Source organism: Lathyrus oleraceus, chromosome 4, assembly GCF_024323335.1.
Source record: "Lathyrus oleraceus cultivar Zhongwan6 chromosome 4, CAAS_Psat_ZW6_1.0, whole genome shotgun sequence".
NCBI lineage: Eukaryota > Viridiplantae > Streptophyta > Magnoliopsida > Fabales > Fabaceae > Lathyrus > Lathyrus oleraceus.
This window is the reverse complement of record NC_066582.1, coordinates 489,435,100-489,451,157: the sequence shown is the minus strand read 5'-3', so window position 1 is coordinate 489,451,157 and position 16,058 is coordinate 489,435,100. Positions and strand designations below refer to the sequence as shown.

At 40.3% G+C, this 16,058-nt stretch overlaps 1 protein-coding gene across 1 annotated transcript; it reads left to right on the top strand.

Annotated features, from left to right (window-relative positions):
- The first annotated feature begins 12,336 nt into the window (after positions 1 to 12,336).
- LOC127076527 (uncharacterized) lies at positions 12,337 to 16,058 on the top strand. Its single transcript, XM_051018203.1, has 4 exons — positions 12,337 to 12,646; positions 14,090 to 14,203; positions 15,006 to 15,110; positions 15,512 to 16,058. Exons 1-4 carry the CDS (start codon positions 12,520 to 12,522, stop codon positions 15,793 to 15,795), a joined length of 630 nt encoding a protein of 209 aa, XP_050874160.1. The 5' UTR covers positions 12,337 to 12,519; the 3' UTR covers positions 15,796 to 16,058.

The window sequence follows — 16,058 nt, the reverse complement described above, 5'->3', positions numbered from 1 at the left end:
AAGAGTCGTCATTGCCCTCTGATAGGTAGCACCAGCATTCTTTAGCCCAAATGGCATCCCCTTATAGCAGAACGTGCCCCAAGGTGTAATGAATGTCGTCTTTTCCATGTCCTCTGGCGCCATCTTGATCTGATTATATCCAGAGAAACCATCCATGAAAGAGAATACCGAGGATTGAGCCGTATTATCAACTAATACATCAATGTGAGGTAATGGGAAATCATCTTTCGGACTCGCTCTATTCAAATCCCGGTAATCGACACACATTCTGACTTTACCATCCTTCTTCGGCACAGGAACGATGTTGGCCACCCATGGGGGATAACTCGTAACAGCCAAAAAACCTGCATCCCACTGCTTCTGAACCTCTTCCTTGATCTTAGTTGCCATATCAGGACTCCTTCTACGAAGCTTCTGCTTGACCGAAGGACATCCTTCTCTAAGAGGTAATCGGTGCACCACAATGTCTGTATCCAAACCAGGCATATCTTGATATGACCAGGCGAATATCTCCACATATTCCCTCAGCATCTCAATCAGCCTCCTCTTGATAGAGTCCTCTAAAGCAGCCCCAATCTTGATTTCTCTTTTGGCGTCCTCAGTACCCAAATTAACAACCTCCAACTCCTCCTGATGAGGTTGGATGACCCTTTCCTCTTGCTTCAGCAATCTGACCAATTCTGCAGGAAGTTCACAGTCTTCCTCACTCTCCTCTTCAGCTTGGTAGATGGGATTGTCGAAATCATACTGAGCCATAACAGAACTGTTCATAGTGAATGCCATAAGATCGCTTCTGCATGTTTAATGCTTTGTTTTAGAAAAAGAGTTCAATAAAGTCACAAAAAACAAAAACATTGCCATTTTTATTGTTTTTTTTGAAAAAAATGAAAAAAATAGAAAGACAGGGATCACAAAGTTTGATTGCAAAAAATGTCCTTCATTAATGATAATCATTAAAACATGATGAGGCCCTACAATGAATCACTACGCCTTGGGCAGATCGTAGGATTTTCATGCAAAATGACAAAACAACAGAAAATTACTCTGTCAGAAGAGTAACTTGAACCACTTCTTCAGCCGTCCAGTTGTTGATAGACCTCCCTGGTGCACACGGGCGAACCCAGTTGTCCAAATCACAATCACTGTCACAGTCTGAGTAGACACCCCCATTCAGCAGACGGCCCTTCACAACTAGCAGAGAAGTCTGAACATCATCAACATTAACAACCAGATCTTCAGCTTCTTTCCCCTCAATATTGTTCACTCTATGCCCACCATGCTGAGGCATAGGGTTGTTTACGACGTTAGGCACTGGAGCGAAGTTGATCGCCTTGGCATCGATCAAATCTTGGACCTTGTGCTGGAGAGCCCGACACTTCTCAGTATGATGCCCTGGTGCCCCAGAGTGAAAGTCACAACGGACGTTGGCGTCGTACCCAGGAGGCAATACTGTAGGCGGAGCCATTGTACGCAACTCAACCATCCCCAACCTGAGTAGTTCGGGCAGCAGTTTGGCGTACGACATGGGTAGCGAATCAAAACGTCGATCAGGGATCCTTTGTCTGGGCTGATACGGACGTTGCTGTTGTTGTTGTTGCGGTTGTTGAACTCTTTGTTGTTGTTGTTGACGAGGTTGAGGTGCCAGAATGGTTACTGCAGCAGCTTGACGGTATTCGATTCTGTTCTGATCTCTGCGGTGTTGAACAGCATTAGTTTCACCCTCTCTTCGACGAGGTGCCCCAGCAAACGGCTTCTTAGAAGAAGAGGAACCAACATCTTGGATCTTCCCAGTTTTAATCAAGCTCTCAGTCCTCTCTCCACAAATGACAACATCAGAAAAACTACCGAATGGGCAGCTCCCCATCCGGTCCATAAACACACCCTGAAGAGTACCGATAAACATATCTGTCAACTCCCTCTCCAGCATAGGGGGTTGAACTCTAGCAGCCAGTTCACGCCACCTCTGGGCGTACTCCTTGAAGCTTTCATTGGATTTCTGACAAAGACTCTGCAGCTGAGTCCGACTTGGTGCCATGTCCATGTTGTGTTTGTATTGCCTCAAAAAGGCCTCACCCAGATCCCTCCAACAGCGGATAGAATCTCTCTTCAATTCCATGTACCAGTCTAAAGAAGCCCCAGATAGACTATCTTGGAAAAAATACATCCACATCTTTTCATCATCGGTATACGCAGAGATTTTTCGATAATAAGCCTGCACATGGGTGCGAGGGCAAGAAGTACCGTTGTACTTATCGAAGGACGGTGCTTTGAACTTGTAAGGGATTCTCAAACCTTCCACCAACCCCATATTGGTAACATCAAAACCGAGAGAATTCTGACATTCCATAGCTCTAATTTTCTCAGCAAGGGCATCAACTTTACGATCCCTCTCATCAACCCTTCCCAGAACGTCTTCGTCTTCACTGAGCAGAGAGAACATATCCTCTTGTCTGTCAACAATCGGAGCAGGATTACGGGCCGGGGCACAGACTGCTCTGGCATTAGCGGTATCTGGAGCAATAGGTTGACCGTTGATTCGAATACCCCCCAACTCATCACCTACAGCATAGTTGTTGATGGGTACAGCAGCAGCAACATTATTATCATTGACCGGGCCTCCCTCTGGCGGAGCATGGTTGACCGGTGGAATTGCAGCCTCTTGTCTCTGAACCATGGCTCGAAGTTCTTCTTGACCTTGTGCAACCCCTTGCATCATATTCATAAACTGGGCCATGTTAGCCTTCATCTCAGCCAACTCAGCTTGAACTTGATCCATACCTCTCTGTTGATTCAGTCTTGTTGAGTAGCGGTGCGGACGTTGATCAGCTATCCTGCCTGAACATGAACCAAAGTGAGAAGTCACGACCAAGAACACCTGTTATGCAAAATGATATGAGTATGGTGCTAATGATGCGTATGATGCACATGACATGTTCATTCCTCAGGCATTCAAAGAGCCTGAGTCATCCTCAAAAGATGGCAACCTGCAGCAAGAACAACATAGAAGCACAGAAACAACATACACAAGAGTGATGAGTACAAGGTGAAACCAACAACCTCATCTATATGAGTAACAGGATCATACAACAAAGTCGACAAAGAAAATCCAAACAATCGGAGTACAACAATGAATCCCATCCAACAAGCCTGGAGGTGATTCTCAACATACATATCAAAGATACAAGCTAAGACAAACGGCCTCCCGGAATGAGAGTCTTCAAGTACTGACACTGGTCTATCAACAGGTCACATTCTGAACATTCTGGCAAAAGAGTGATCTTCTCCTTCAGTTGTCGTCTAAGCTCTACCACTTCTCCTCCAAGGTGGTTCTCTGATGCCTGTCTCAAGTCTACTTCTTTCTTCAACTGGATGTCTTTATCTCTGAGTTGCTTCTCCAAGTCTCTGATCTTCTTCTGATAGCTGGCCTCAACCCTCTGCAGCCTCAAGCACTCCCGGTGTTCTGCATCTAACATGCTCTCCATCTCCTCGTAGGATCTCTTCTTGCTTCTCAGTCTGTTAGCATCTTCTTCTCGCACTCCTCTGAGTTGATGAGCCAAGTTCAACCTATCAGCTTTGGCTTTGTACAACTCCATCTGGGTATCTTGCTCCTTCTCCCTCAAACGGAGATTCTCCATCAAGGCTTGCTTGTAGTGCTCCGCAGGCACACTCTCAGCAAGGATCAAAGGTGGTTGCTCTTGCAACGGCTCCATTCTATCGTAGGGTAACAACAAAGTTTCTACTCTCTCCTTGACCCAATCAGTGTAATCAGGCATAGCAACGGCAAACTTCTTCCCTAAGACAGATCCATCCTTCATACCAATTGACTTCCAAGCTCTTCCTATCTGCTCCAATCTGGCCGGGTCACTCTGCTTCTCAAAATACACACTTTCAGCTACCTCAGCCTCAAGTGGTCTTCCCTTCATCACAAACCCCAACTGGCGAAGAGAAAGAACCGGGTTGTAATTGATGCAACCCCTAGTCCCTACGAGTGGCACATTACGGAATCCTCCACAGCTCATAATGACGTTACGCACATCCATCCGGTAAGATTGCCACCTGATATCATAGGAGGTAAGAGACATAACTCTCTGAGTCCACTTATGCGTGCTCTGAGCATCCACAAAAGGTCCACTGACTGGCAGGAGGGACAAGAACCATCTGAGCAAAAGCGGGAGACAACACCTGATAGCCCCACCCTTACCATGCCTACTGTGAATAGCATAGTAAGTGTCAGCTAACAGAGTAGGAACTGGATTTCCTCCAATGAAAATACTGACTGCAGCATAGTCAACAAAATTGGGCATACTCGGAAACAGGACGATCCCATAGATCATGACGGCCAACTGAGCATGAAAGGCTTCCCAACTTCCCTTCTCTGCTTCTTCTCTAGCTACCCTCAACAGAAACTTCAAAGGCAATCCTACAACATCCCCACTGGACTTCCAACTATCACTGACTTCCTTGATACCCAAATGGAGAGCTCTGGCAACAACTCTGAAATCAACCTCCTTGGGCACATCCAAGAAAGGAACCTGATACCGGACCGGGACACTCAGCAGAATGGAGTACTCCTCAAGAGTAGGCGCCAACTGATAATCTTGAAAGGTGAAACAATGAAGCTCTGGGTCGTAGAACTGTAGAAGAGTCTGCAACGGCACCGGATCGACTACCATCTTTAACAGTGTCAGAATATCTCCATACTGGTCGACAAACCCCTTCTGGTTACCACTGGTCATAAGGTGGCTCAACTCAATCAGGGACGTCAAAGGTTCGCGGTGAAAGCTGTAGGAACAAGTCTTCCGCTTCGACTCTGGGACTGTTGCCATCTCTATCAGTGAACAAGCTCTGGAATGTACCTGAGAAATGATATGCATGCAGGGATTAGTTTTTTTTTGTTTTTTCTTTTCTTTTCTCTTTTTTCTTTCTTTCTTTTTTTATTGCGTATTTTTTTGAAAATAAACATGCTATGATGCAAATGATGCAGACACGACTGGTTGGCTGTGTCTCTCAGAACACAAGATCAAAGCTTCGGCTTGAACTCGGAACCACAAATTCATCTGAAACCCAAAGTCATCTGAGACCCCAAACTTCTGAACCAATAGTCACCAACAGGATCACAAGTCACCAACAAGTCACCAACAAGTCACCAACTGTACCTGTAATAATGATCATTCCCTCCCCACTCACGGGTGTCATCTAGGCCAGGGTAAGGTCGAGAGAAACGCAACATAAATAACCTTTCGCAGAACATCATCATATACACACCCGAAGTATGTAACGATAATATCCCACCAGGGTCTGAACTGCTCGTGATATCAATGTTTCGCTAAGTGGCGCAATACCACCCGCTTCCCATGAATCACTCTATTCCTAAGTATCCTAGATTTCACTCATGGCCTGGGTATTGGGCCTTTTACCTCATGTAACTCCCACCCCCACAGAGAGAAACAGACAACCAGCCAGATGAATAATGAATGTGAATGAATGCAAACATAAGTGCAAACATAAATGCAAACAATAAATGAAATGAATGCAATAAAAAAAACAGCAAACAGCAACCAAAACCCTAACCTAGAGAGCGCTAGGAGAGACTCGCTTAGGGAAGATGGACCAGCATAGGTCAACTTCTTCTATATCCCCAGCAGAGTCGCCAGTTGTCGCATCACGCGAAAAACCGGCGGGAAAACAAGAACAACAGAGCCGCCACCGTGCGTTATTTATCCCAAAAGAGGGAAAGGAAACGCTCGAAGTAAACCTGGAAAGAACATGGTCTCGCGACCAAAGAGAATGGGATCGGGAGTCGGTTATGCGAAGGGAAGGTATTAGCACCCCTACGCATCCGTCGTACTCGACGGGATCCACGCACAATAGGAAGGAAAATGGTTGCTAAAACACTGCTCAAACTCACACACACTGGCTGAAAGAGACACAAGAAAACAAAAGAGACTGACTCGGCAGGATATCGCATCCTGGGCCTACTTAGTCTATCAGGCATAGACATCAGAGTCGAAGTAGTTCGGACTGGGGAAACGACACATGCTCGCTAGGATATCGCATCCTATGCATACGTATCTCCTCGGACGAGAGAAGAATCAGAGCATCCGTAGCTCGGCTGACACGCACACAAACAAACACAGGCAAAGGCAAACGTGGAGCCTGAATGCCAATTACTGGACTTACATCAGCATCCGAACCAAAGCAAACCCACACTGGAACCCGAATGCCACTCGATGGACTTACATCAGCTTCCAAGCACACAACAAGACGAAACAAAGACACAGGCGCCCGGAGAGATCTGCTCATCTCCTGCCTACGTACCATATCTGGTATGAGGATCAGGGCGACGTAGTTCCCCTACGGAGGGATAAAGGACTAGACTAACCAGATAACAGAGGGAGACACAACTAGGGAGACTACGACTCGAGCCTAGATGTTATCATGCAAATCATCCCTAAGTTAAGGTTTCTAGCTAACTTGCACAGGAAGCAAGCCTATCCTAAACATGACTTACACAGGAAGCAAGCCACACCTAACCTAACTTGCACAGGAAGCAAGCTAAAGCAAACCTAACTTGCACAGGAAGCAAGTCAAACAAACACACAAGCACGGGTAGCACACACTATATGCAAGCAATGGGCTCAAACAAGGTCAGGTTTTAGTCGAGGGGTCATATCAACCTCAACAAACAAACCACTGGGACTGGGTAGTGTTAGCTCTTAACCTTGCCATTGAGGGGCTAAGGTGAAGCTGATGACAGGTGGGTGAAGATGAGACTTCACAGCTCTTATCCCTGGCCTGGGAGAGCTTAAGACAAGAATGTGTGGGTCCAGAAGGTGGGAACCCTCCTACACATTTGAAACTGACTCAACTGTACAATTGTACAAGATCTTGGGTTTGTATCTGCAGTGCATCAACACAGTGGTGTGAGCAAAGCAGATGACACACAGAATAGCAGGGGATGGATTGCACATCCCTTGTGTCTGCCAATTGCCCCTTCACTTAGGAGGTCTTTGACTCTATACAAGGACAAATGTAAACAGTCACAAACATTGCCTCTTAAGGAGGACTTCAGACAGTTGCCTGGCCAAGTAACAGGCCAGGTCTTCCAGACTACATGGAGAAAAGGAAATATACCTCAATGCAAATTGCTATAAAGCAAAGCAAAGCAAAGTCCACAAGGAACTATAAGCAACTAAAGTACCTGAAATCAGTCAGACAACATTAGTACACAAGTCAAAGTTAAATCAAAATGAAACCAAGGTCAACAGTCAACACAAGCAGATAAATGGGCAATGCACAAAGCTCAAGGCATGTGAGCCAAGCCACCTACAAAACAAACAAGTTAATCAATGATATTCAAGCAAGCTCAATCAAAAAAGAATTGGTCTCATTGGTCATTTGTTGGTCAACCTGAAAACATGAGCTCAAAGGTGAGTAACAGGACCACTAGGACAAGCCTAGGGTCAAAAGAGAATGAGAAAGTCAAAACAGCAAATGACAAGTGTCCAAAATCATGTTCAAACAATCAAGAAACAAACCCAATTGGTTTCACATTCATATCAATCATCATCATCATTTCATGAACAAAAGAAGTCAAAGCATGGCATTCAGAAGCTCATAGAAGTCAACAGCAAGACTTGAATCAAAAGCAATCTTAAACATTTCCAAAAATCATCAAATAAATCATGGTCAATCACAACCCATAGCATGGTATGCATGTCAAATTTCAGCTCATTTGGACAAGTAGAAGATAGTCAATGAAAATCAGAAAGGCAAGGCAAGTTTAAACATGCTCAAAGAAGTCAACCAAACATGCATCAACTTGAATAAATCATAAGTCAGTGATGGCAAATGAGAAATGAATGGGACTAAAACCATGATGAACCTTAAGATGTCTACTAATCACATGTCAAATTTCATGTTCATCCAATAAAGTATGAGAATTTCACAAAGGATATGGGAACATGTATCACAAAAAGTCAACATAAGACCAAACAGGGGAGAAAATCCTCAATCAATTGAAAAATGCCATGAACAATTCCAAGAAAATTCACATGTAAACTAGACACCCAAGAGTACATTCATGCAAAAACTCAAACCAATTTGAGTTCAAGAAGCATGGTAACAAAAATCATGAAGTTGCACATCAATGGTGTGACACAAATTGTCACACCCTAATTCAAAACTTCATAACTCAACAACCACATAAGATAAATTCATGATCTTTACATCAAAATAAACATGAGTGAATCTAGTTTATGCTCAAAAAATTCAGGTTCATTGGATAAGTCATGACCATTTCACAATTGAATTGGCAAAAGGTACAAAATATGCATACATGCCACAAACCCTAATGCCAAACAAAAACCAATGATCACAAAATTCTGGAAAAATTATGACAAAAAAGTAGAGATCATGATGAAGATTTAGCAAAAATTCCCATGAGAAATGGATTTAAAATGATGGAGATGTGATTTTTCAAAGTTTGATGATCAAATGAAATTAAAATGGAAAAGAAATAACTTATTTTCAATAAACCATGTGCCACGAATGGCATTTTTGAAATTATGTGGTCACTTAAACAGAACGGCTGCGTTTTGGGCCACGGAATGAAATGTTTTCATTGGCCAGCACGAGGGAATAGTGGAAAGCTCATGCAAACCCTAATATGTGAAATCCGCAGGAAATAGCGCGGATAGGGCTATGAAGGTTGCAGGAGAATCCGCAGGAAATTCTCCAGCAACAAAGAACAGCAAGCTGCGCTTTGCCACCTCCAATCGAGATTTCCAGAAAAAATGAAAAGTTTCAGAAATGGAAAACAGGCATTGCATCGTGTACATCCATCGACAGGCATCAATAAACAACCATTATTTCATCAAACAACAACATATCAAACACGAATCGAATGAATCTAATCATGAACATGAAACTTCAAAACCCTCGTTCTCTCTCATTTCTCAATGGTTTTTCACGATTCAAAGCACAATACAACCAGCATGGAAAGATCTACATGATGCATAACATGGTTTTGGAAAATGAGAGATTCGAAAATTTACCAAGAATGAGGAGCAGCTGAGATTTTGATGTTGTTTGCTTGCAAATGCTCAAAACAGGTGAAGGTCCAAGCTCCACAAGGTGAATGGTGAAGTTGGCTTGGCTTGAGATAGCTTGAAAGGGCTTCAACCAAACTTTGCCATTGATGAAACTTTGAAAAACAGTCGAGCAAACGATGGTTACAGTTGGTGCTTTAGGCTTGAAATCAACTTCAAATGATATGTATGTGATGATACCAACAAGAAGTGTGCGAGCTCTTTTGTAATTTTTGAAGAATTTTGAAAGATGAAGAAAAATGGTTTTTGAGAGCAATGAGTTTTCTGTTTAGACCAAGTGGTTGCTAGGGTTTCCAAGTGACAGAAAATGATGAATATATCTGCTGTTTAAGGGTACAAATCAAAGTCCATGAAAAGGTGGGATGAAGTTGGTGAAAAAGTGTACTTTTGTCCAATTTTCAAGCAACTTGGGAATGGCTGTGTGTACTGCACGAAAATGGCTTTGTAACATGACCAAAATATGATTTCTGAACATATTTGATTGGTAGAATTGATTAGAAATGGTTAATTTTGAAACTCACTTTTGTACCACACTTGAAATCAATTCATGCAAGTCCAAAAATGCCATTTTGATTGGTAAAGTTTTGGTGAATGGTGATGACATATTTGGGAAGATGGCATCAAATGTGACTTGTAGCAAAAAACCCCACCCAATTTGGCCAAATGGTTTGGGAGATATGGCCTTTTGAAGTTCAAGAATTTTTGAAAATGAATTGATCATAACTTGCCAACCATACATGGGAATTGAGTGTTCTTGGACTTTTTGGAAATGGGAGAACAAGATCTTCAACTTTCATGTTGGGCAAAAATTCATTTGAAGCTTGTATCATGATGTAAGTTTGAGGATCAAGACTTTCCATTTTTGGCAGGTTTCAATTACAGGTCCAGTTTCTATTTTTGGAAATTTCTGATTTGGCTTCCAATTCTTCAATAATTGTCTTTGACATGATACATGAGGCCTATTTGGACATGAATGAGCTCTCTCAAACCAAATCCAACCATCAAAACCATAAAATCAGACACAGTTGACCAAGTTTGACTTTTTAGGGTTTCTGGCACACTGTGCATTGACTGATGACTTCTGAACATCAAACCCTTGACCTAAACACCTCAAATGGATCCCCAAGTCATGTGAACATGTTGGACCAACCCTAGGGCCTTGGCTCAATGAAAATTGTGCTTGCTTGCTTGATTGACTGATCTCCTGACCAGTTTGACCTAATTCTTCTGATGACTTGCACTTGAGGCAAAGGGGACAATGCAATGTTATGCAGTGGACCATGTTATGTTATGACCTAACATGAAAATGTATGTACAATGATAGGTGCAAATTTGAGGTGCTACACATACACCTCAAACAGGTAGGAGGTATACTTGGCTAACCCCCTTTTGGAAGCTAACCACTCCAAAGCAAAGATAGTGACACCATCATAAATGTTGGTCTCGAACCAAGTTTTCACTTGGGGAAGGGACGGGGAGCATATCCTTAGTTGGGCGCGTTCCTCCATATCCAACAATCAACCAGATACAACTCCCTAAAGTAGCCACAAAAGTCGTGACAACAATGTCTTTGACAAGGAACAAATACGCTACACAAACATGCTCAGTTTATTGAGATAAAAACACATAACATAATTTTGCAGAAAATAAACAAGACTCTATATGAATAACGAAGAAAAAAACAACAATGCAATAAAAAGGAGATCCAAATTTCATTCCAAAGTTCAAACTAACATTGCCATTAAAAATATTTAATTTCAAAAAAGCGAGCCAACATATCCATTAAAAAAACAAAGATGACAAAAGACTAAGAAACCAACATGGCCTTATCCTTAGTGACCTTATGCTTGAACATACACTTTAAACTCCCAGCAACATTTTGCCTCCTATGATCATTCATGAAGTTCTATACATGGATAAGGTCAATAGCTGTAATTTTACTAAAGGTAAACCTAACATCAATATACCTTTTTCCTATCCTAATAACTATCTTTAGGATTAACTTCCTATGGTTCAATTCTGGAATTGACATAACTTATTTCTACATGGCTAAGGTCTCTAATATGGTTATCTAGATCTGGGTTTTCAGAGTGTGCCATACTCAAAAAAGATTGAAAGCTTGGGAAATTAATGAAGGAAGAAGAAGCAAATACCTTAAGTTATAGAGGTAGTTGGGAAACTAAGTGAAGAATGTAAGATAACCTCGAACAGGATGATCCAAAACCCATAAATTGTAGCAAGTTCCAATCGAATCACAAGAAAACTTCTCTGATTAAAGCAAGTTCAAGAAGTCGAAAAATGGAAATGAAACTCAAGTTCCCCTTTTATAAACACGAAGTGTGCCAATGACGCAAATAAAATTTTGATCCCATAACTACACTTGAGTGCACTAGAATACACCTACACACATCACCTCCCTACCATATGAGCATGGGTGCACGTGGAGTCCTCTATCATAACAATGTTGCCTCTACACACAGAGCATTAAATGTACATGTTCTTAGTGTAAACTACCCCCACTTCGTGCCACAACAAAGCTCTCTCTCTTTTTGGGCAACATCTCAACAAACAAAGAACTCTCAAAAGTGCTTATTCTCATACCACTCTCAGTGATTCCTACTTTCACACACCTCGTTCAAAACGGATAGTAAGGACTTTGAGGGAAACCGTTCTAGGCTGACCAAAAGCCTATTAAGACCAACCCAATTAATATGCTCAATCTAACAAAGAGCTCTCCATTCACTAACGCACATGTTGACATTCACTTTTGGACATTGCATAAGAGCAAAATCTTCTCCCTCATCGCAACCTTTGATCACATTCAACGACTTTTTACACTCCACTCGCACAAATCGAGAATGATTCATATTTCCACCTCATTCAAACACTATCTTGAGTTTTGAAGTGTTAACTTTGTGACAATACCAATGTGTTTACTGAAAAATCATAATCATCGTATCAAAAATTTCTAGGCGGCGACCATCTAAACCCATCTTCGACCTTTAATTTATTCATGATTATAGTACAAAAATAACTTTATATCAATTTTTTGATACAAAACATAAAACTCATAAAATAAAAACCTCTTATATTTTATTTTTTAAAATAATTATATTTTTCTTCTATAAATAATTATAATTATTTAAATAAATTTCACTCTTTAACTTCACTTTTACTGCTAATAATTCATATTAATTTGTAATAATTAATTCAATTAAACTTTTTTTTGCTGCTAATAAGCCTAGGGGTTAATCGCAGCAAGGAGCCACCTTTGCAATCTTCACCAATTCTCTCACTCTTCACTGAAAAAATCCAATTGCACCATAAACTCATCATCGAAGAAAATCACAACAACTACACAGTTCTAGATTCAATCGATTTCTGGAAGATTCGAGTGAGGAAGAAGCACATGGGTTCTTCGGAGAATCAAAAATCCCCAAATGAAAGACTTAACAACAAACTTGTTCCTTATTCTTCACCCTCTTCTTCTAATGATGGATGGAAGAATCGAATCCTTATTCCAACCCTCCTTGCAGGTCTTTCTCTCTTAAACTCCTCTTCAGTTGCTTCGTATTCATATTTTCTCTTTTAATTGACGTATTTGTGTAACATTAATGGTGTCAGAGTTATATTATGTTGTTTTTATATGTGAATTTATGTGTTGTCGTGATGATTGTTACTTGAATGTGTCTATTATACAACCTTGAACATGTGTTATAATTGTAATTGAGCAATTCTGAAAGTATGATCTTGATATATGATAATGTGAATTGCGCTGTGATATGTGAACTTGCCCGACTTATGTCTAGGATGGTTCTCGAGTAAGGAGTGACTTAAGAACAACGAGAGGAGGAATGCAAATGTGGGGGTCTATGATTGTAGTGTGGGGCGTTTGAGAATCCAGTGTTGGTGGAACATAGAAGTTAGAGCATGATAGTGGAGGTCGGTGCGGCTGAGCCTCCGGGAAAAATACTAGACCTTGGTGGTGGTCCTATAGGGGAATTCTTATGCAAATATTTAAAGCAAAAGTTTAAGTCTTATATTGGAATCTAATGATCCGGATGATTTTTTTCTCAAACTTTTAGATTGAGGTAGTTAAGTCATTCTCAGTATAGTCAAGATCGAGTGCTGGATCGTAAGATCTTACGTGCGAAGAATGCCTGAGAGTGCCACGATCAGAGAAAGATCGTTTTTGTCGCCAGTGTGGTCAAGATCGAGCTTTTTGAAGCAAGATCACTAAAAAATATGTGATGGGCCTGAATTATAATTTTCAAGTTTTTGTGTATGTGTATAAATATATATGAAATTACCATTTTTCCCTTCAAGAGGATCTTACGTGCCGTGCTAACCATATGAGATTTACGATCTTTCACAAGCTGACCGGTCCTACTTAAGATCTCGTGCTTGACTACATTGGTCACTGTAATTTGGGTACTGGTGAATTATTTGAGTAGCTTACATATATGCTTACAATTATTATATCATATATTATACACCAAAAGAGATGAACAATTGTTTCCATTGGTTTTGATTCAGGTGTGTGAAGTGAAAGCATGAGAGTTTTAGACTCGAGGTAATCATAACCATTAAATTGTAGATACCAGGGTTGCTTAATAGTGGCTATAACGTAGAAGAATTTGAACAAATCGGCATTGTTCTACGACTACGATACACTATTTACTATAAAGTGTTGTCAAATAGCGGACATAGTGCCGCTATAGCACTGTAGCATAGTGGAATTCGAGCAAACCACTATTTTTCATGATCAACAATTGACAACACTAGTACATAGACGGTAGGATTATATTTCTCACCTCTTAGGTTCTCACTTGATATGATCCTTATTGACATTGTAGTTTCTATGTATGTGTATCTTCAAGTTAAGTTTTCATGGGAACAGAGGGAGGGTTAGAGTGTGTTTGTTGTACTGGTCTTTTATGAGTTTTTCTTTTGTTAATCTTTGTGACTCTTTTGAGCAGGGGTTGCTGGTGCTGGAACTGGATTGATATCAAAGCATCGAAAAAGTCTTGGTCTTGCTAACGTTTCTGCCAGCTATGCCACTAATTTTGCCATCATCACCGGTTGCTATTGCGGTAACTGCTATATCTTGTTGTAACTGTATTCTATGGCATTGTTAATGTGGTGCATTTTGAATCATGTGAGTGAAAGGATCTGCGACTGTTTCTGACGATTCGTGTTATGAGAGAAAGACAGAACATTTTTGTTACATATATCTGTCATTATCTGTGAAAAAGTTCATCAACTCTGCACAGAAATAGAAATAAACTTCGGATTTATTTCATAGATTCTTCATTTGAAACACATTAATTAGTTCCTTCTATTCACGAAAAGTTGTCACAGAAGAAAGAAAGGTTGAAATGAGTGTGCCCGTTTGCTTCTGGAATAGTACTTTTATGCAAAGGAAGGCTATTATCTTAGAAATTTTTGGTTGTAGAATGTTAATAATACTACGCGCCCAGTGTTGTCAAATATCGGCCATGGCGGATATCGTAGGCGGATTTTTGGGTCTCTGCCATGGCCAAATATCGCAAAATTTGTGCCTATGATAATTTAACCTAATAACTCATTGAATGACAAGTCCAGATGAATTATCCAAGGATATTATACATGTAAACTCCGTGGTTTTACCTTTTTTCGTAATAAGGTTCAGAAGAGATTATGCGCAGATAAACAGAGTGGTTTTTCTCAGTGGAAAAGGAGAAAAAAGTAACATAACTTGACATATATCTACATGACTTTGCAAGTTATTGCTTTCTTGTATCTCAATTTTAAATTCAAATGATTCATATTCAACTTGTCTATTGAGTATATCAAATGTCTTTTAAATCAAGTTAGTTTCTTGGATTGATCTGGAATAGTTGTCTAAATTGTTAGGGGCACGTGAATTTGTGACTGCAACTAGGAAAACTGGACCTGAAGATCTATGGAGCTCTGGGATAGCGGGATTTGGATCTGGTGCTCTTCTAGGTCGTTTCTATGGTATTATTATGCTTTTCTCCTCTTATTCTCTTTAGCCATACTTGTAATTTTTGTTGCTCATAAACCGCAGTTGATTTTATCAGAACTATTTGCTACAAGCTTACAACATAATTGCATCACATATCACAATGTTCACGACAATGTGATAGTAGACTGAAATAACCATACGTTAAACGTATACTTTAAATTCAGGTTTGTTCAAATACTTATAAGTGTAGTCATGAGCTGCTCATGAAAATAGAAAAAAGACTGATTAGTTTATATATCAGAAAATTTGATATAATTTAAATTTGAAAAACTGCGTTATTGGGTGTTGAATTGCACATAAGTAATTGCTGCTAATTTTTTGGTGATTAAAAGTCTCAAGAATTAAGAAGTTGCATTGATTTGTGGAATTTTAGGTGGTCAATTTGGAGCAATTCGTTATTCCGTCATTTTTGCTGTTGTGGGGACAACAGCAGATTACAGTATTCTGAAATTAAAAGATGTTTGGCGAGATTACAGAAAAGCAATATATCAAAATATTGAGAATGTAAAGAAGAATGAAAATTGGTTAACATTGCCAGAATGGTTTCCAATTAAAATACTCGATGAAGAAGCACTTGCTGCGAAACGAGCGCAGGAAGAACAGTTCCTTGCACAGAGGGAAAGGATTCGTAGCCTAAGGGTTGATGAAGATTCTTGAGAATATTGGAATGAAGAAGCTTCCCATACCCTTAAATATTTTGTATACCCAAATTGCTTATTTTTATAGTTTGTAATAATATACTTAAGCTGAGATTAAGCAATAACTTCAGCAAAGATTTTGGAAGAGTTAGAGTTTTAAGATTTACATCTTCACTTAGACTAATGATTTTTTCCCTTCCTTTTGTAGACATTGTCCAATATATTTTGTTTGATAGATTTTACAGTAGGAAGAAACTATATAATCTAAGTCTATTTTCTTTC